This window comes from Leptosomus discolor, chromosome 18 (assembly GCF_034619465.1).
Source record: "Leptosomus discolor isolate bLepDis1 chromosome 18, bLepDis1.hap2, whole genome shotgun sequence".
In the NCBI taxonomy this organism is placed as follows: domain Eukaryota; kingdom Metazoa; phylum Chordata; class Aves; order Leptosomiformes; family Leptosomidae; genus Leptosomus; species Leptosomus discolor.
The window spans coordinates 14,440,546-14,461,722 of NC_141408.1; the positions used below are offsets into that span (position 1 = coordinate 14,440,546).

Genomic DNA, 21,177 nt, shown 5'->3' on the forward strand with positions numbered 1-21,177 from the left:
AAGGAGAAGTGAGGGAATAAACCAGAGTGATTCCTCGTGGTAACCAGTTGGAGCGGCAGCAGCGTAGGGAAGCATCGGTCTCCTTACAGCTGTGAGAGCCTGATCTTCCTTTTCATCTGGAAGTAGTAGATTACTGCAAAATTAGCCTCCTTCCTTTTTCCAGTAACCAAGCCTTTCATTGTGCAGAGCCCTTTATGTTCCTGAGAGCGTGCCTGGCTGTAGGCAGCTCTGCGCCGTGTAATGAGGCAGGAAATCTTCTGTTGTAAACACCTCAGCAGCGGGACACCAGGGGAGTTTTATTGGTCTAACTAACCAGGCTGGCCGGGGTTGTTTATTTATACGTGTGTGCAGCAAGCAGTTAGTACGTTGGAGAGTGTAAATGAGTAACTTAGAAAAGTCACAGAATTGTGTTTGAGCAGGACTGGCCTTCCTAAATTACTAATTTGTGTATGTATTTTTCTGTGGAAGGTTCCCGATTTGCCTCAATCTTTTTGTTTAGAGCGGTCAGAAAGTAATAACAAATACCTGCTTAAAGACTACAAATTGTGCCAGAAAAAAACAGTGCAAAGACTTTGCGCTTTTAATGTCTTTAATCTGACGTTCTCAGAAGTGTGGCGGTTGAGGATTCCGCCAACTGACGGCCACCCTTGGCTGTTGCAGTTGGGCAATTCACATCTTTATGGTCCCAGATTGTAAGACGTTACGAGATTTGCCCAAGGACAGCCCGTGTCAGACACACACGGTGCCCATAAGTACTGTACGCTCTTGGGACAAAACCAGTATCTTGCTCTGTGCGCAGCGCAGAGCTGAGCTCGCCCAGCAAAGTCCATCAGCTTTACTGCAGTGAAAGGAAAAATGTATTCTATTGAGTAAAAATAAAATTATACTGGTGTCAAATAAAACAAGCACTGCCAACAGAACGATGAACTGCTTCTGTGTCTGACAAGTCACGTTCTTCCTATGGAAGCAGTTCATGTCTCTGAATTTTTCATAAGTGGGAAACAGCTTTCCAGCCTGCTCGTAGTTCATCTTCTTGATGATTTAAAAAGCAAACAAATGTTCCCAGCAAGAAAAATTGGCACTGTACAAAGCAAAAGGATGGCTGAAAACGAGAAAAGAACAGGTAAGGTATGTCAGCATCCCTGAGGCCAATTTATTCTGCTTTGTTGTAAATTACAGGCACAGCCATTAACATCTCAAACAGAAGGGGAAAATTAAGGCCCGCAGAGGTGTACCTGCGGCGTTCTTTGCAGGGCATTTGATGCGGCCCTCCGAGAGCTACAGCAGGTTCCTCGCGCCCCGCGCCAGCCTGCTGTCACCTCGCTGTAACCGCTCTCTTCGTTGCTTTTGCCAGCAGCAAGGGGTGCGGCGCGGGGCCAGCCACTGCAGTGCTGTGTCCCGCTCCACCGCCGCGGCAGAGCCCTCTTGTCCCACAGCCGGCAGGGAGCTGCGCCGGGCGAGCGGCTGGGTCTCTTCCAGGGCCGGGACTGCCTCAGAGTGGCGCAGCCATGGTTGCGCTGCAGCTGGCGGGGGGAGTAGCAGTAATTTTTCCTTCTTCCAGGAACTGCGTGAGACCAGGATGGGCTTGGCTGCGGGGGGAGACCAGAGGAGGATTGGCCCTGGAGAAAAAGATCCAGCGCAGCCTTCGGAAGGACAAGTATGCAGAGCTGGCGGTGGCCTCTTCTCCTCTTTCTGTGAGTAATCCAACACAGAGCAGGATTCAGCAGCATGGAGGCGGCCTTTGCTCTTTGATCCCACCTAAATGCTAAACGTTTTGGGTAAATGCAGAAATTCCTCCCCTTGTTTTGTTGTGCTGCCTCAACCACCCCAGTGGGCCTCCCTTGTGGTTGCGTTGTGGGGCCTTTGGCACCGCTCTGAACCAGCCTCTTCTGTGGCTCCTGCACCGTCTCTGGCCCGTGTTCAGCCATGCCCATTTCCAGACAGTCGGGTGGGTCTGTCTCTCTCGCTGGGCAGGACTGCTCATTGTGCCCTCTTTGGGTGTGCTGCCGCTGCGAGGAGAGCCAAAAGCGACCCCTTTTCCTTGCCTCGTGCCGTACTAAATGCACTCTAGGCCTCAGGAATGGCTGTCTCGCAGCGAGCTCCAGGAGGCAGTTAGTATAGGTAAAGGGAATTGCAAAGAAAGGGGAAAAAAACCCCCGTGGGTGATAGTGCGAGGAGCTGGGGAGCACAGCCAGCAAGGGGAGGAACTCCATAGGAAGCCAGTAAGGGCCAAGGGAATGGAGTGCAGCACTGGTGAGGCAGAGACACCCCCTGCTCACCCTTGGCATCTTGTGTCTTGAAGATAAGTAGCCTCAGGAGCAGAGTTGATACACCAGAGCTTGGAGAACTCGCTCGCAGTCAGGCCTGTCCGTGACCCACCTCTTGTGGACCCGGCCATTTCACCTTCCTGTGCCTCCAGAGGCCGTGGGGCAGGTCTGGATGACCAGTTCTCTTTCAGCTGATGCACCGTCTTCTACTGAGCACCCGGATCTCGGGGGCAGACCTCACTCTCTGAGTACGCGACCTGGGGGTGGAAGCCGTGGAACAGATATTTCTAGTTTTTCTGAGGGACAGTATGCTGAGAAAAATACATTAAAATACAATTTATTAGTTCAGTGGGATTTTCTTGAACATACAGTTAGTCACTCATTGCTATTTATGGCGCTATCATTTGAATATCCCTAACGATGCAGTCATCAGACTTTCTCATTATCCCTTTGAAGAACAAACCTGTACTTGCTTTAACAAGTCACGTCATGAGAGATGTTAGTCTACACCCACACAACCCTGGGATTTATTTTCATTTGAGAGGTTGTTAAACATTGCAGCAGCCAACTGAAGAAACCACCGTTCCACGACACAAAGGATCACACCTATAAATCACGAACTTCAGTAGCGGGCAAGGACCGTGGTTGCTGTGAAATGGCAGCAGCGCCCTTCCTAGCTACAAGAGGTTGGCTTCAGCTTCTAGTTCTGTGACACCGAGTGACTAATCACGTTATATATATTTGGGTTCACGTGGTCTCTGTCCGCCTTTCCTCCACAGATGGGCCTAAGGGGAGGGTAGAGGAAGAAAAAGCATTTGACAGTGGCTGAAGTGACCAACATGCAGTGGAATTCAACCCTGTGGCTGGATGTAAAGGGCCAGATTTCACCTGTCTCCTGCCTGTGGGCGTCAGTGTCGCTGTAGCAGCAGTTCCCCCCTGACAGGACGTGGTCGCCAATGGCTCTGCGCCACCCTGGGGGCAGCAGCTCCCTGCGACAGACAGGGCAGCCGTTTCCCACTGCAGCTGATGTGTTTTCCCTTCTCCTACTAAGGGAATTTGAAGATTAGTATGAAACTTCTGGGATATCTAAAACAGACATATTGTGAAGACTTGTTCTTCCAGGTCAGAGGTACTCTTTTGCCAGTCAGAGAGACAGGTTAAAGTTTAGGAACTGGCCACTCACAGTCAGTCTTGCCGCCCGTGAATAACAACTTCCTTTCTCTTCTGCCTTGCCCAGTGTTGCCCTACTTAACTCTGGACCCGAATTTATACCCCTGCTTCTGAATTTTTAATTTGCTTTTTTTTTTTTCCTTTCTAAAATATTTTAGCAGCACCAGCTGGGCAGGGATTTTGAAGCTATTTCCCAAGACAGAACCGCTGGCTCCAAGGGTGCAATTTTTTCCCTAAATACAGGTTTTTTTCCAACTACATAAAAACACAACTAAAATAAAATTCTTTCTCCTTTCATTCCCTCACTGTGGCTACAGGGTATTTTGTGATCTCAAGTAGCAGGGAAGCTCGGCTGTCCAGAAGAGGAGCTTCAAGAATGTTTTTAGCAGCAGCGATTTAGTAGGTGGTGTTCAGGAAACCTCTCCCGTGTGGCTCCGCTGCCCTCGCCAGCCCCTGCTGCTATTTCTGATGGAGGGCTCAGGGACATTTCCTCTCAAGTGAAGCACGGGTGCTCCTGCCATTTAACCATGCGGATGCTGCAGCTCCTCCGTTCCTGCGGCCCAGCCCTGGGAGCCCTGCATGAGGCACCTGGTCCGTCAGCACACGCGTCTGTCTGTCCTCACCTGCGCAGGCCTAACGGTACGTTTGGTGTGCAGGAACGAGCAGATGTCTCAGAAGGAGTCAATGCAGTCACGCTTTAATGTGGTTTTACATCCTTTTACGATTCACAAAGCCAGACTATAAGTACTTATACATTTTTAATAGGAAAGTAATATATTCCCCTAAAAGAAAAATAGATTTGATTAATCATTTGTCATAAAAGTTGCCTGACAGTTGAAATTTCAAGCTTCTAAGCTAGAAAAGCTCAAATAGACAAATTATACTGAAATGTTCTTTAAAGACCAAGCAGCTGTTTTATTAAAATATTAAATTTACATTTAAAAAAGAAATATTCTGATTTAATATTCAATTCTGATAATCTTAGTGAAGTGACATGGAATTCATGACAATGGGCTTTATTCTGTCCAAATTCTGCCCTCAGTTATCCACAGGCAACTGGTTTTGCCATTATTTGGAACTGTGCAAGATCACACACACAGAGAAGCACCATTCTGGAAAGACAACTCTGAGACGCTGGATTTCAACTTCATTCTAATTTTCCCTGGAGAAAGGGAGTTTTCAGGTCGGGGACTGGACCCAGTACCCGCTGCCATGGGGCCCCTGGTTCAGACCCGCAGAACCCCTCCGCACCTCGCAAGGAGCGGAAAGAGCATTTCAGATTACACCAATGTCATCCTGCAGCTCAAGTGAATGACCTTCAAACGACTCAAAGCAGGTTGAATTTACATTTTACTTCAAAAAAAAAAGGGGGGAGGGGCGGGGAGTACATACAATGAGGGGAAACGGGGTGAACAACAGTTATCTGGAACCAGGTTTCTCCCCTTTTACCTACAGTCACCAACTGCGTTGGAACCGGTGGGGCTCTTGCCAGCTGTGGCACACTCGCTTACAACGTGAGCAGGGCGGTGGATCAAGGGAACGTTTTCAAAGTCGAGGCCCAAATGGAAAGAGTAAGATATCATACACAGTGTGAGTTTATAGTACACAGCATTTCTTTTTAAATGACGTAACGCAACAGCAGGAGGGAGTAGTAGTAGTTACCAGTTACTAACACTAGAATAACCAAATTTGTATGTTATACATGTACAGCAACTAACTGCTTTACAAAAAAAGCAAAATAATACAATATATTGTCACATGTATTTACAGTGTAGTAAATATACTTTTCTGTCAAATTTTACACAAAAACTATTTACAGGTGAATATACTGCATTAAAAAAAAACGGTGGGACCAACACGAAAAGTGACTCTGTGGTAAGTCTGTTGCATAACAATAAGACGTGCTTCATTACATCTGGAAAAAAGTAACCTTAGAATGAAACAGAAAAAGCCCTAAAACCTACAACCCGGGCAGGAAGGGAGCCCTGGAATGCTCCCAGTGCGCTCCGCCCCCAACACTTATTTGAAACGTTTCCTGTTCTTGGAAACCTCATGCACATTAAAGCAGAAACATTGGCATAATTAACAGGTCGGTTATGCACTATTCAAATACTACTGAGTTATCTTTAAGCCAGGGAAAATACAAACACAAACAAAACGTTCATCATCTTTACAGTACTTCACTGTAGTTAGTGCGCGACGGATCACGTGTTCCGAAACAGGGGTGTCAGACACACAGTCCCTGTGATGTAGTTGTATGGTCCACATGTTAAAAATCAGATTTTTCTGCATCTCAAGTGTTCACTTCAGAGCACACAGACTCCACGGCTGCAGAACCAGGCTTCAAGAAGCGACTCGAGCAGCCCACACCGCGGGGACCACCCGCAGCCAGGCGGCTGCCTCGAACAGCGCCTCCGAGGCCGGAGCTCTTGGCTCGCTCTCCCGCTCGCTGGAGCCGTTTCCAGCCCACATCGTCACCAGCAACTACCTGCTGGTCACCACAAGCATCAAGGGAGTAATGGGATGCGGGGAGGAGGGAAGCTGCACTGGGAACCGAGAAGTGCTCACAGGAACGAAACGGAGCAGGATGGAGAATATTCAGAGGGGGAAAAGAACAAGTGAAGGAGGAGGCGAGAAAGAAAACGAAAAGGCCGAGTAACAGCCGTGGCTGTTACGGGAGAGGCTAAGTGATGAATGTGACAGTAAGGCACTGAACAGCTAATTACGGGTGGAAGTTTCATCGTTCGGAAAGGCCGTGTTTCCCCCGTGATCTAAGCACAAGCCTCCCACTGCTGGTACGGGGAGAGACCGTTTCTGTGCGTCGGGGCGCACGAGCGCCTGATTAAACCTTGGCCACCGACGGTCGTTACACCCCGATTCACCCCCGTGGCCTAACGCGTTTGACACCCCTGCGCTGGGAACATTCAGGTCCTCTCACTGAACCATGCAGCCAACGTTACACGACTGCCCCTCTGCCAGGAAACAGAACAAATGAAGTTTTGTTGACTGACTTTATGAAGGTACCAGATTTTCTCAGCTGGGACCAAGAGCCTGGAGTAGTTCCGGTTCTCACCCAGGAGGCAATTTTAATCACTGTCCCTTCTGACTTCGCATCGTATGTACATCAAAGAACGCGTCAGTTCTAACGGAGGCACACTTTAACGCAGGCAACGCAAACGAGTGACAGAGGTGCTGTCACACGCACCCAGTCCCGACAAAACTGCTGCGGGAAGTCACCTGGAATTACGATCTCTCTTCAATGAAAATCTGCTCGTAGGAGAAAACTGGAAACGACGGTTTTCTAACAGCAAGTTACCTTTACAAGAGATTCTTTTCGCTTCCTACCTACAAATCTTCGGGCTTCCACAGTTCATTGTCTTCAGCAAAGCGGAAAGGGCCGGGACTCGCGTGGCTCGCGGGCAGGGACGCTGAAGGTGGCTCGTGGCGGTTTGATGTGTGAGCTGGGAAGGGTTCTACATCAGGGACTCCCGCCGTCCGACCCGCGCAGCAGCCTGGGACGTGGCACAGTCATGGCTCCGCTCCTACCTTCAGTCCTGGCCTCACAACCCCCCCTCTAGTGCTGTGTCAGCTCAGTAACCCCATTTCTACTGCAGCTCCTACGCGGCCGAGAATAAAACAATTTGGTTAATTGCACGAGTCCTCGTATTTTCCAACATGTCTATTTCAAGGCTGCTAATTCTCAGTTTTCCTCTTGGTTTGGCAAACTATTTGCATATTAAGTTTGTGTTCATAGTTTTTCCAGGACTGTAAACAAATTAAAGAAATTAAATTGTTATTTTATGAATCAATACAATAAAGGTATTTTTATTTACATAAATGTTACATTGTTACTGCGTGGATACATGTGAGTTATGTGCTATATCAACAAAATCTGAACACTTAATTGTACCATTCTCTAACAATTTAGCTGTGGAGTTTGATTTACTGAAAGCCACTAACGAAATTGCACTCGAGGATTTCATTTTATGCAGTGGATATACCTTTTTTTTTTTTTTTCTCCTTTAAAGCCACTTACAGATCGTTAGTTCTAACATCCATCAGGGATCTGAAACTGGGAAGCTCAGCTGTTCTCCAGCAGACGTTCACAGCCCTCCCACGGGCGACGGGCCCTTTTGCCAGAACTTTGCTCGCCCCCAAGACCAAGCGCTCGGCCCGTTTCCAGTCCGCGCGGGCAGTGCCCGCAGCACCCGGCGCTGCGCCTCCGCACGGCGCCAGCGTAGCAGCGTGTCGCCACAGTCGTCCGTTGCTGGCACGCGACTGCAGCCGACAAGTCTTTCACAGTGACAGTGATTTCAGTTGGGTGTAACCCCCCAGGACCAACTCTCGCCAACTGAAGCCCTGGGAAGTTCTGCAGGACAGGCTGGAGCGCCGGCATCTGCGCCGCCGCCAGGAATTGCACCGCAAATGTTCAGACGTGACCGGGACGTGACGCAGTGTCAGTTATCTTTAAATTCATGTACCTTACGCAAACATTGCTGTTCTTAGGTCGCTGCTCGGGCAGCGCACAAGCAGCTTTGCCAAACACAAATCTCCCAGAGCTGGAAGTTAATTCATTCGTTACGTGGTCCCCTCCGCGCCCCTCTGGTTATTCTGCCAGGAATTTCTCGAAGGTGCACATTGCTGGGAAGGGCAAAACTAAAGTAAATGCTAAATGGAAGAAAGAAGCGATCAACTTTCAACACCGCTACAACGACAGCGTAACAGTCAGTTCTCGATGGTTTTCTTTCCACTCTACAATCCTTTTTAGTGCAGTTAAAGTACAGCAAAAAAAAAAAAAATCTGCTTTGGAAAAAAAAGCCAGTTTGTCCAGTCTGGTCCATACGCAGTCCGAGTATGTGAAGCTACGGTCTGGGGAATGAGAGAGACTCATGCGGCCTCCTTGTCCTCTCAAATTTATTGCTAGTTACTAGAACTTTAATCTAATCAACCACTTCTGGTTAAGCTTATTGTACTGCGGCTGTCGTAAGTTCCTTTTAAGTATGGTAAAAAAAAGTCCACAGCTAAAAATCTTACAGGTTTGAATTAAAACCAGGATCATAGTAACTTCCCCTGGCTCTTAAAGCCACTACCTCGAAAAGTGTGCGAACAGGATTACGGATGAACACTTTCCTTTAGAGGAGAGACAACCACGGCAGGCAACAGAAGCAAGGTAGAGCTGGCTACGGGAATGGCTTTCGTGTTTGGCCAGGGCAGGGTGCTGCAGCGTTACAGAACTCTGCGCCTCCTTTGGCCACAAAGTCCGTCAGGATCTACAGGAGCAGTTCTGAAACACTGGCTGAAACCGAAAACAGAAGGAAAGAAACGAAGGCGTTAAAGTTCAGGCAACGTTTCTAGAGTTGATCATCTGGCAACACGGCTGACAGGATGGGAACTTCAGAGGTTAAGTGCAGCATCACAACCGGCGAGGGCCCTGGGCGAGGGGCCCGCGTGTGTCAGTCAGTTTCCAAAATTAAAAAAAAAAAAAAAAAAAAGGTAAAAAAAAAAAGGAGAAGAAAATAAAAAGAAACAGTCACACGATCTTTTTGATGCTGTGGCGTTTGAAGCTGCCAGCGCTTCGCTGCTTCTGCACTTGGCTGGCGGAGCCGTGGCGCATCCTCCCGCTGTTGGAGTGCCCGGCGGTGGGAGACAGCTCCACGTTCTCCTTGTCGATCCCTGCGGGGAGACACAAAGGACCGCGGTCAACCCCGCCGCTGCGCCCGGCCGGGGGTCGGTCACTCCGCGCTCGGGGGGTGGATTGTCCCGCCGGACACCGCGGAGCGGTGGGAGAGAGCCGCCCTCCGCCGCCGCCAGGGGGCGCACGCCCCCCCCCCGCTCCCCGGTTCCGCGGGGTCCCCGGGCGGGGGGCGAAGGGCCGGGGACCCGCCCGAGCTGGTGCCCGCGGTTTGGACGAAGAGGGACCACCTGCCCGGGCAAGCGCTGCGGTGGTTTAACGCAGGATAACGAACGGTTTGTGGCAGCTGCGCCAGGTCGGCAGGTCAGCACCGCACCGCCGCTCGCTCGTTCGCCCCACCCCGCTCTGCGACAGGGGGAGAGGAAAGTTCAAGCAAACACGGGTGTCCTGAGCAAAATAAAAATCCGAAGCCCAGTCAAGCGAGGGATTTGCGGAAGAAGAAAGCAAGCAAAACGCAACAAGTGATGCAAAGGCCATTGCCCGGCACCCCCAAGGGCAGACGCACGCAGGTCCCAGGCCAGGGGTGGCCAACATCCCCAGCGCCCCTCGTCCCATCGCTGAGCAGCACCGAGGCACTCCTTGGTGAGCTGGGGTCACTGCCTGGCTAGGCCCCTCCACCCTTCTGCCCGTTCCCCGGGGGCTGGGTGCAGAGCAGAGCGGGCCCTGCCCTGCGCAAACACTGCTCAGCACTAGCGTGGTCCCAGACCTGAGGCACAGCCCCACGCCAGAGGAATTCAGCTCTGCCCCGGCCAGGCCCAGGACACCGTTTTAGCCTGATTTAACACAATCTTACTGCCCACGTCTCACAACGGCAAATCTGATACCGTTATTTCACTGCAGTTCTGCAGTACGAAAACCAAGTTTTTTCAGGATCAGACGTGCGACCCTGTGTGCAGTGAGAGCCTGGCGTTTGACCCGATACAACGCCTCCACGTGCTGAAGTGCCATGCCTGCTCACACAGATCTACACACTCCCCTATGCACACCACGTTTCAACAGGACTCGCTCAAATAATATACACACCCCCCCCCTTAAAGTTGCAGATGGAATTCGCTGTTCGTTTAATCTGTCTCCAACAACAAATGACAGAATGTTCTGGCCTCTGGGCATTGGCTGATCTGTTTCCATCTATGCTACCTTCCTAAAACAACATGACAACAGACAGGGGTAGGAATAGTTCACCAAATTCACCTCGCCAGCTCTGAAAACAGAAATGGGAATTTTCTCTTACATGGGGAACAGCACACCTAAACGCTCACACGGCAGATGAAGGGTTCCCCTCCATCCTCAATGCATCCGTGCCCACTGAAAACACTGAAGTCTCCCAGGCCACAAAGCCCTTTCTGGCTCTAGTTTTGAGCAGACTGAGCACATGAAAGTGTGACTCGAAGTATCTTCTGGCTTTTGCATTCTCTAGGGGAAGAACTGACAGACTGTCAAATCCAGGGGCTGCTTCTCAGCCAAAAATCAATGACTGCTACTGAGCACGGGAACGGCGGAGCGAGGAAGGTTCATTTCTGCACCTGCAGAATTCTGCCGCAATGACGGAGGCTGATTCTTGCCACCAGGGAGGATTCACGTGTGTTCAAGTGCCTACATTCCCCTCAACCCTGAATCTTGGCTCACAAATAAAGACCGGTAGAAGTACATGACGTACAATTCAATGTTTGGAGGACTCCATCTCACTGCCAGGAGGAACAGAAGGCTCAGCTGGCTTGTTTCGCACACAGCAGAAATGGAACTGGTGCAGGTGTCCACCTGAAGAGTTAAGGGTCAAAGTGTGGACACTAATCATAATGATTTAAACCCTGGCAAATTGAGAGTGGAAAAAAAGAATCAACAATTAACTTTTTTAACAACAGCAACTAAAAAAACAGTTTTCTAAGCAGGGCATTAACAGGAAACACAGATACAGGACAGGTGAGCCTGGAAATCCTCACAAGAACCACTATCGCGTACGTTCAGCTCCACCGAAGGCAGGAGGAGGATTGTGGAGAACAAGAGGAGATGAAACCGGACAGGCTTTACACCCAAGGGCACAGACTTTTCTGAAAAGCTTGGGACATTCTCTGCAGGACAAGGTAACTCCGCTTTGTTTTGCTAAAAGAATCACATCAAACACACGTCAAAAATGAACTGCTTTAGTGCAAACTCGTGCTGACAACACACGGAAGCCTTGGGTTATGAGCCGCTACCCTTAACAGCTTTGGTCACAGTCAGTGATTTGAAGATACAAAAGCTGAGACTTCTGTTTAATGCAGACATGCTTCCAGTCATGATTGCTATTACACTGACACTCCTACGAGTTAATAATTCCTGCAGCAACACCTCAGTGTAGCTGTCACTTTGTTTCTGCAACAACACGCGTGTTTGCTGGGTGTTCAACACCACTCTCCACACTTAGGGTACCCATGCAGCATTGGAACAAGCAGCAGGAAGGGTGTTTTTATGCGAGAGGCTACAAGTACAACCAGCAGCAAAAATTAGGATGTCTGACAGTGAATAAAAAGGTTAGAACAAAATCCTATTACTATAAATGACATCTCCCCCAGTTACGTCTCATTCCTACAAGAAATCAATTCTCACTGGCATTAGCAAGAATAAAGAACACGCTCCGCGTTTCTCACACACGTAGGGACAATGCCGAGCCCCAGCCAGAAGCTGGCTGCAGGCCACATCGCCCTTCCTTCTCCTCGTGTGGGTGTGAGCTTATAAAACCCACAAACTACGATGAGAATAGGAAGCAACCCACGGGTGTGAGCAAAAAACCCTCTTCTGCAGCTTCTTCTTACTTCTCCATACCAAAGCAGAAATCAAATGGTGTTGAGTTCCCCTTTTATGGAGCTTCTGTCTGCTGCAGTTCAGCCCAAAGAACTTGTGCCTGTTTCCCAGTGGCGTGTAATGGAAGTTGAAGCTGACTTCCAGTGACTCTGAAGAGCTCATACAAAACAGTTCTCCATTTTAGCTTAACACCTGCAGCAGAGTAGTTCCACATACCAAGCATCCACTTCTCTATCACCGAATTTATCTTATTCTTAAGGATGTGACTGACTTTGCCTGCTCTAGCATCAGATACTGTTAGCATCACACGAGAAATGCAACAGCTTAGAGCACTTACACCGAAACCATTCCCGTGTCAAAAGGATCGGTAAACCACTCCTCATGCCACAAGCCCAACCCTACAGCAGAAGAAGCAGCTTTTCGTGCAAATACGATGGAAGCAGAGTGTACCTTGATGAGGAAGCTGCGTGAAAACTGCAGATTTAGAGCAAGGCAGAGAAGCTTCACAGACACAGAATGAGAAAAAAACCATAAGTTAATAATGTCCATGACAAAGGGAAGGGGAGGGAAAGGAGACAAGATGATGACAGACAAAACATTTATAAACAATGATCTTGCCTAGTTGCTTCCAGATGCAAGAAAAGAACTTTTGATGTATCTGCAACCGAATATACTTGTAACCGTAACAAACCACTCACGTGGCTGAAACTGTTCCTTTAGCTCACGTTGATGAAGTAGCTCAGCCCTGCTAAATACTCGATTTTCTTGTTCAGTAGCTCTCAAACCAGAGTAAGGGGATGATAGATCTGCATCCCTGAGCAGTGCCACATCCCTTGCTCCTTCAGGAAATCCTCTGGCCCACCTTCACGTCATATGCTAGAATTCTTTCGCCAATGATTTTTACCTTGGCAGATACTAGCTCTTCCACCGCTTCCTCCCTCGCTCCTGCCTCCGCCGCGCTGACAGCACCATCACAGCTCTGGGCCCAGTCAGCGAGAACGCAAAATCCACGCGCGCAGCTCTGGAGCTGCATGAAGTGCCAGAAGACCAACTAAGCTGTTAAGACAATGAAAGAGCTTAAAAAGCACAGCGTGTCTGATGCAAAGTCGTGCAGGTTAACACGCCAGTTTAAACCAGTACGTGGATCGAAGGGGAGCAACACAATCAACGTGGGATGAAGGAGCAAAATGAAAAGCTCCACGTTGTGACCTGGTCCACAGTTTGAGAAAGCTGGAGATCCCCTGATCAAAGCCCAAGTCCTTGTACACAAACTGCTAGAATGAAGCGAGACTGCTCAAGGAAGCAGGCAAGACACTAACAGATGATGGGAAAATACCACTTAGGTTAAACACTCAGCACAAGGCTTCCATGGAGTAGTCATCACTGAGGCTGTGCCACACTCGCTGGCAACACCTACAAAGGCTGACTGAAGAAAATGCAACCGTTAGTAATCTCCTGGCCTTCGTACTGGTCTTTTAAAATTTACTTTCCAAGCGATCACGCACAGAGTGTCACAAATGCTTTATTACAGACTCACTGGTATCCTGGACAAGTTCCCTCGTTCCCAGCTCCTTTTGTGGAGATGGGCTTTTAACCAGCGTTTGCTCAAAGCCATCTGCCTGCAGAACACCTGAAAGCAAATTTTTGTCGAGCTGGATTAATTCCTTCCTCCTAGCTAACAAAGGAAGAAGGAATAGAAAGTGAGGCATAAGGAAGGAAGCCGTTTACACAGCAAAATGCCTTTTTTTGCTTGTAGAGGGCTTAATCCTGCATCATCACTTCATCCTTGCCAAAAGAACTGTTGGAGTTGCCACCAATGCCCCATGCTAAAGAGCAAGATGCTGCCCATAACGTACGTACTTTCACACTGACACCAAGGGCTACTTTTTCCCTTTAATTTTATCCTCCTCCCTGTCCTAGCGTCACAGATAAATCTCAGCTGTATATTAATGAAGAAAGCTTCTATCAAACTACTTTCCTTCTCCATAACCTTGGTTGCTATCTCTACCAGCAGTCTGTCAGGAGTTTTTATTCAGAAATATTTCTATATACAGGAAGAACTGCGTGACAACAGAACACAGGGGGTGCTGCACTGTATAGTCATAACACAACGGGCATTGTAAAACAGCAGTCTCTCAAACTTCTTCAAACTCAACTTTTACCCGTTCTTATTAGTCAGTCAAAAGGGATTCCAGGATGGCACCAGCGGGTCCCTTTCAGGCCAGTGCTTTCACCTGCCCTCGGGCAGGACACCAAACAAGGGAGCAACGGCAACAGCTGTCTCCTCTTTAGGCTTTTAAACAGTGCTGTTACCAAAGTATCAGAGAGAGAGGTAACAACGTGGAAAATACGCTTCACACTCTCTCCTCACTTGGGACAACATTATTTAACGTAATAAATCATCTGGAATCGTCAGGAAACTGGAAAGCAAGTCTTGTTTTGGGTGTATTCAGACTGACAGGTGTCTTGAAATGGAATCCTAGAACACAGCATATTTCAAGAAGGTGACCTCCCCAGATTTCAACAATTTAAGTTGGCTTCTCATACTGGAAAGAAGCAACTTGTAACCACTTTTCCCTGCATGAAATAAAGAAATCACTATGCCCAAATTATTCAAGGGATAACCTTCAGCTCAGGGTGCACCCCCTGCTGCACCTCTGCAATACTCATCACACTGAACAAAAACCCTGCACGGCATCTGGGAGTAAAGCCATCACCTGGAAGAGCAGATTCCTTGCACAGAGCCAAGTACAGCATAAGGGGAGCTTATTTCAGGGCTAGCAGAAACCCAGTGAAGAAGGGTAAAACCCAAACCACCCCACAGCGGGTGGTTTCTAGCCTTCCACCACAGCGAGAAACAAAGCAGAAATAACAGGCTGATTGACGCCAGCGTTCAGAACTGCAGCAGTTAAATCACCACTTCAGAAACATCGCACAGGGCAACTGCCGTGACAAAGAAGAGTAAAGTGCTCCCTCAACATACGAGACGCTAATCCGAAATGACTTCAGGAAGAGTCTTCATGCAGATTTCTGACATAAATTCCATTTTCTCCCTATATTTAATTTCCTGTAGCTTATGCTTCATCTGCTTACTGAATCATTTTTACTCTTTTTTCATTTTTCACCCTGAAACCCTGTGCTGTTAAATTTAACCTCTGCATTTCCCTGTAATTCCCATCTCTCCAGGCCAGCAGGAATTTAGTGGTTTTATCCATTTACTGCCTTTGATGACTGTTTTTTCCTTGAACACCTTCATTTTCCCACCAGCACATTTCTGGCGATGCAAGGGCTGGACTGACCCAGCATTCCGTACGTACCTACACAAAGACCTTTTCTTCTTCAAGCGACCATACGACCTCCGCACGATGCTGCCTGTACGAGCATCGGCCTTCAATCATATGGTCAACTGAAACAGAGTCAGCCCAGACACACCCTTCCACGGCACGCTGCTGGATTATTTTTCCTAACGTGTGCCCAGACAGGTAGTAGTCTCCTTGCCAAATATAATGGTTATAGATCTACATTTATTCATTTTCAAGGCTCCACTGCTGCGTATGTTCCATGTTAAGATGCAGCTGTTATTCATTCTGATGCACTTAACGCTGTTTCCTTCACGCAGAGCAACTCGGAAGGCAGCTTTTGTGCTGGACAAAACCCAACATCTGAAACCCCAGCGTAAGAGCTTAGTAAATGGTTTCATATTCATTTGACTCAAGAATGCAACGACGTTTGATGCATAAACACATCCAAAGAGATAACGAGGCTGAGTGGCTGCAAGAACGGTAAATTCAACACATTTCTCTCACCCGTGTGGTACCGGAACAGCCACTGACCTGGGGAGTGCTGGGATGTCGCCAGCGAGGTCATGGAATTGGAAAGGTTAAGGTTCGCAGTGATGCTAAGCTGGCTCTGCACTGCGGGAGGATAGGGAGATGTGGGTGTCAGGAGAGATTCTTCACTGGTTTCCTCATCAATTCCAGGCAAATACGTGTCAATCAAGGCATCAAGAAACTTCACTATGAGCTCAGCATAGTCTGGGATCTGTGTTTGCTGTGGTGACAGGGAGAAAAAAAAAAAAGAAAGAAAGAAAAAATAAGAGATTGATTCTTTTCTTTCTACTTTTCTGTCAATATGAGCTTTGCCCCAGAACTCAGTCCGGTATCACACTAGTTTTGCCCAAAAATTTTAAAAAGCATTTGATGTGTCTGTACAGACTGATTCGTGGTCTCTTCCAACTGACCTCAACGTACACACTGACGGCCGCTCGCAGGTGTAACCTCCGCAGCGAGCGGACGCCCCAGGCCAGGAGAGAGGGGCCGGTTCACCGGGCGCTGAACTGCCCCAGCTGCCAGCGCCTGACCTGCCCCTGAGAGCACTGCCCGTGTCCCCAGAGCCCAACACCCTGGGCACTGCGGGCTCGGCTCTGGGCCGGATGACTGGGGGCAGCAAACGGCAGCACAGACGGCCAGCACTCCGCCGAGTCGCTCTGTTGCCGCACAAAACCTCACCCTACCGAATTACTGCTCCTGTCAAACGAGCTCCTTACGCTGTGAGATACACGTAACGAACTAAGGACTTCCTGAACGACGCTGTACGTCAGGGAACCTGGGAGCAGCAAAAGGTGCATTTACACACCAGGCTGTGGCTGCCAATTTGAGCTTCCCGAGTCTACCAAACACCTGATGCAGGCGCAAAAACTGCTCTAGCTACAGAAGTGAGCCTTATACTGTGAATTTGCTCATATAAATTCTATGACTTATCATTTTATCTGCACCTTTCCTGGAGCACCCGTGTGCTTTACACAGAAGACAAAGGCAAACCACCCATGAACTTGTACACAGTGTACCGTTCTTACCTTCGAAAACGGGCCGGCAAACCTCCACAACCCATTAAATCCAAAACCTACAATGACAAATCGAATGTTACCACAAAAACACAGTTCTTGACTGACAGAAAACAACTAGAAAGTACACCCAGCACATCACCGGGATTTACTTAGGCATGGAAATGAAACAGTTTGATTTGGAGATGCGACACTGAATTTTGTTCAAACCACACGTAACAAAATTAAGGCATTTTAATTTGTATATGAAATACCTAAGAGCTGTAAAAAATGGAAAAATATTTACTCTGTAGATAAGAAGTCTGGTATTGGGGTGGAGACTCTTCATGGTAGACAACACTCTGAACAATCCCATGAATTGGATTCAACAAATTTGGATCCTGGCACAGCGATAAAAGGGTATTGATCTTGGAATCCAATAAATTATGCCTGAAGAAAAGAGAAGTGGCTTATTTTTTGTTCATTAAATAAAATAAATCTGCAGTTCCCAGCTGACTTTAGCCAACAGTAGTTAAGGTGAGATTTTCAAAATCTCAGTGATTTCAGTGGAACGCAATTCCTGTACGTGCTCAGTGGGGACTCCTACGATGTGCAACACTTTCAAAAATGGCACGAACAACATAACCACTGAAGCGCTCACCTACCACTTCAAACTGCAAATACTGGAATCACCTTCTACCAAGAAATTATTCACCGGATCTATGTACATGTCAGAGCTGGAACTTCAAAGCAGCTTTTTAAACTTGTGGGAATAGTGCCTCACTTGAGCCCCCCTGCAGATCTCATGCACGGTTTGGTTTTTCCCCAAGGAAGGGCCAAGTACAGAGTCATCATCAACGGAGTTTTAGATACTTACACAACAGGAAAGACCTTTGGGAAGACAACACTGGCTTCTGCTAAATACTCATACAGAATCCGCTGGTCAAACTCATCAGTAGTGTACTTCACTAACGTTGCCTGTCACAAGGTAAAGGAGTAAATTAGCGTGCTTCTCGTGCCATGGGAGTAGTTACAGGCTTCTGCTGAGCTGGTAGCTTAAGGTTTTAAGACTTCTGAATAGCAGAAAGCAGCGTTACAACAGATCGATTCATGTCCCCTTTGGGCACGGAATCAAGTTATTTTATGTGCATGTGGGAAACAATATAAAACATTGGCAATAGCTTCTCTTTCGGCAAAAAATTTGGCTATTTTGACAAAAGTGGGCAACTGAGTCTTTCTGAATTGTACCAGGAATGGTAACTCTATTGGTACATCTGAAGAAAGCACTACCATACTGTACCTATATTACTGGTTAATTTTTAAATGGAATTATGTTAGGATTCCAACAATTTTCACTTCTTAAATTTTTAAGTATAATATATTCATATCCTTTTATTATAAAAAAGCAGTTTGTGATGAAAATCTGCGAGGAAAAAGGGACATGTTCTACAAAACAATACAGAGTAATGAAAACACAGTATTTGCTCCCGAAGAGCACGTAAATACATTTCTAAAAGTGACTCCTAGAAAGTTGGAAGAACAACAACAAAGGAATAGGCTTGCACGTCACTGCAAGGAACACACGTGCATCTTTGGAAGCCAAGAGAACACCAGAAAACACACAGGAAGAAAGCTTACAAGAACTGTAAGCAGCAGTGCTTGAATTTTTGGGTCGGTCAGAACTTCTTCGTCTAGGAGGACATTTGACTCAGAAACAGAAACCTTTCGAAGGTGGGGGTGTTGCTGCGGTGATATCCTCTGGGTTTCTGCCACAGAAAAAAAAGACCAACTCATCCAAAGCAAAATAAAGCCAAACCAAAATAGAATTAGCTCTTGCACAACAAATTCGGTCATAGGCAAACTTCAGAGCTCACCAGCCTTGTCATCAAGTGTAAAAGCAAGAACTACGCTGGAACACCAGCAGCGCTAGAGCACTACATGGGATGTATCATCGAATGGAAAACAACACCCCCAATTTCCTGTTGGGTGAAATACAGGCCCAGGGGCGGCAGCACCGCACTGCGGGTCCGGCAGCAGCCTGACATCAGAGCCAACAGAAGAACCCTGGTCTTGCATTGCAATTGGGGATGGGGGCACAGGCAGCGGATGGGGGAGGAGATGAAGAGAGGCATTCTGGGCATCAGGTTACGTTGCATCTCCTGCAGAAATCTGCAGCTAGGGCTTCCGAACTCACAAAAAGCCAGATTGTATTTCTGTCATTTCACTCCTGTTTGCAGGACTTTATAGCTGCCCCTTACTCTGCATCTGCAAACTGAGCAACCCTAACTCCAGCCTCAGTCGCCAGTGAAGACTGTACTCTCCAGAAGCCACTGCTAAGAAAGGTGTTTCTCCCTTACCTGGTAGTAACCTAGGCAAATAAACGCTGAATTTAGAAATAATTCTTTGTATATATATACAAAGCATTTATAATGAGTAGTATTCTTAAAATGGTAGTCCTCTTTCTCACCCATTTCATAATCATTTTCGGCTACTCTCCTCATTTTGGGAGGCGTTGTGATTCCAGATTCCATGTCTTGCCTTTTAGGAGCCTTTGTGTCCGATATCAAATGGTCAAAACTTTTCCTTGTACCTAAAAACAATTTATCAGGCAATTAAAAACATTAAAGCTAAATCCATATTCTAACTTCTCATTTTCTGGCCAAGCTACTCTCCTATTTGCAACGTATTGACAGGAACCTGGGGACATTTTCACCGTTTTCAGGGATGGCAGAGAAAGTACGATCACACCATGCCGCTCTCCATCACAGTTTCCAAAATGCTTCACAACACACATGAGGAAAGCATGCAGTTTAGTCAAACACGCAAGCCGTGGGCATGCTGTGGTTTCCCGGCCAACACATCATATCCAATAAACATGCCAAAACGTGATTACTGAAAAGGAAGCAGTAACAGGATCGTAATGAAAGAAATGCCCCTCTGCTTCCACACAGACCATGTAACGTAAGAGGGCAACACAAGTTATGCAAAGCAACTCATCTTGTTTCTCTGATATTAAGACTTTGCTTGTAAACATGATGCACGGAGAAGCCATGAATAAAAATCAGATTGCTTACAAAACATCTAAAATGTTTTGGGACCACCTCTTCTAGCATTAGGTAGGGTATTCAATACAGTAGCTAAGCTGAGGGATCCAGCTTCTCGGTTTCTTGAAAGAGGGCTGGTGGCAGAAAATTGGCACTATGGACCTTTAGTATCTGGAATCTTTTTTTTTTTTCTTTTCTTTTTTCTCCACTTCAACACACACATTTTGAATGTCACTCTTGCTCCCCCCCCATTACGATCAAAAGAACTGAGCTAGTCCTCTTTAACTGCACAGTGTTCTGTAATTGGTGTTTTGCAGAAACGGCATCTATTCCTCTGCATCAGGAATAAGCACTTAAAGTCCGAATAAATACAGGCATAATTTTTGTCCAGTGACGCTTCCTGGGGTATTGTGCAAATTAGTAAATTAGTTATCTTAATAACCTAGAAGCTTTTTAGTGTTCGCTTGTGAAGGCTGCCCCATATCCAAACTCATGGACTTTCGTGTTCGAGGGCTTATCTGTCCCACTGTCGGGTAACTGGCAGCCAGGTGTCTGTCTGACCCCTTTGGTGATGACCATGGTTGATTTTCCTTTAGTGTCCTGAAAGTGCAGAGAAATTAAATTAAGAAAATCTTTAAAACCGTGCACATTTAGGCATAAATTCTTCAACTAGCCAAACTATCCTTTATTAAACCCATCTTTCCTAACAGGTTAATCTCCCAAACCCACATATTTATTACTTTGCTTGCAAAAATATCTGAGCTACTGAAAACTAACAATCTGACATGAATGTAATGCTGAAGAGATAAAAAATAAAGCAATGACAAGAACACAAGCAGATCAGCCTAGGAGGCAAGATGAAAGCTATTTAATAATCAGCTACTCCATACTGGATGCTACAAAGAGAGATACTGAGTAAAGTGCTCCCTGTTGAGAGGAACTGGCTCTCCATGTCACTTCTCGGCTGACTTCTTAGCGTATCTCTGCGGCTGCTTATGGGCAGGCTATCGGGTGCCAAGACTTCCCCCCACATGGACCAAGCGATTACTTAGTACATGCCTTGAAGCTCTTAAAAGGACAAACAAAATTTTCTTCTAAAACATAAATGAAAAATGAGATTGATTTAGGTCTTGTAGAAAGACGCCAGTAAACAACCTCCACAGCAGCTAAGCTCTGAAATAGCGTTACGGATCTTAAAATTAGATCTACATGAATTTGATGCACAAATTCCTCTGTGGCTCTTGATCACAGTGTAAGTAGCACATTGCTCTGGAACCAGTAATAGAACATTAACTTTGCTGGATGAACTGGGTTTCAGTTTTCAATATACCACAGGTTACCTTTAGGTAACTTACTACAGGAAACAGGCATTGAAATCTGGGTAACTTATCCAAGTTAGAC

General features: G+C 47.1%; 1 protein-coding gene and 1 long non-coding RNA gene across 4 annotated transcripts in view; one reads left to right on the forward strand and one right to left on the reverse strand.

Moving 5' to 3' along the window:
- Positions 1-1,564: 1,564 nt before the first annotated feature.
- LOC147414199 (uncharacterized) lies at positions 1,565-8,912 on the forward strand. The gene is made up of 4 exons (XR_015183951.1): positions 1,565-1,694; positions 3,755-4,076; positions 4,480-4,773; positions 4,893-8,912. It is a non-coding gene; the product is annotated as an uncharacterized LOC147414199 (long non-coding RNA).
- Positions 8,913-8,915: 3 nt separating this feature from the next.
- NF1 (neurofibromin 1) overlaps positions 8,916-21,177 on the reverse strand; it is a 93,384-nt gene continuing 81,122 nt past the window's right edge. For all 3 annotated transcript variants that reach the window (XM_086475305.1, XM_086475304.1, XM_086475303.1), the window contains 8 exons: positions 20,219-20,376; positions 19,200-19,322; positions 18,371-18,498; positions 17,610-17,710; positions 17,040-17,182; positions 16,766-16,812; positions 15,744-15,960; positions 8,916-9,110 (listed from right to left, as the gene is read on the reverse strand). In XM_086475305.1, coding sequence (XP_086331431.1) covers positions 8,968-9,110; positions 15,744-15,960; positions 16,766-16,812; positions 17,040-17,182; positions 17,610-17,710; positions 18,371-18,498; positions 19,200-19,322; positions 20,219-20,376 — 1,060 coding nt within the window. In that variant the 3' untranslated portion in view covers positions 8,916-8,967. The remainder of the gene's footprint in view (positions 9,111-15,743; positions 15,961-16,765; positions 16,813-17,039; positions 17,183-17,609; positions 17,711-18,370; positions 18,499-19,199; positions 19,323-20,218; positions 20,377-21,177) is intronic.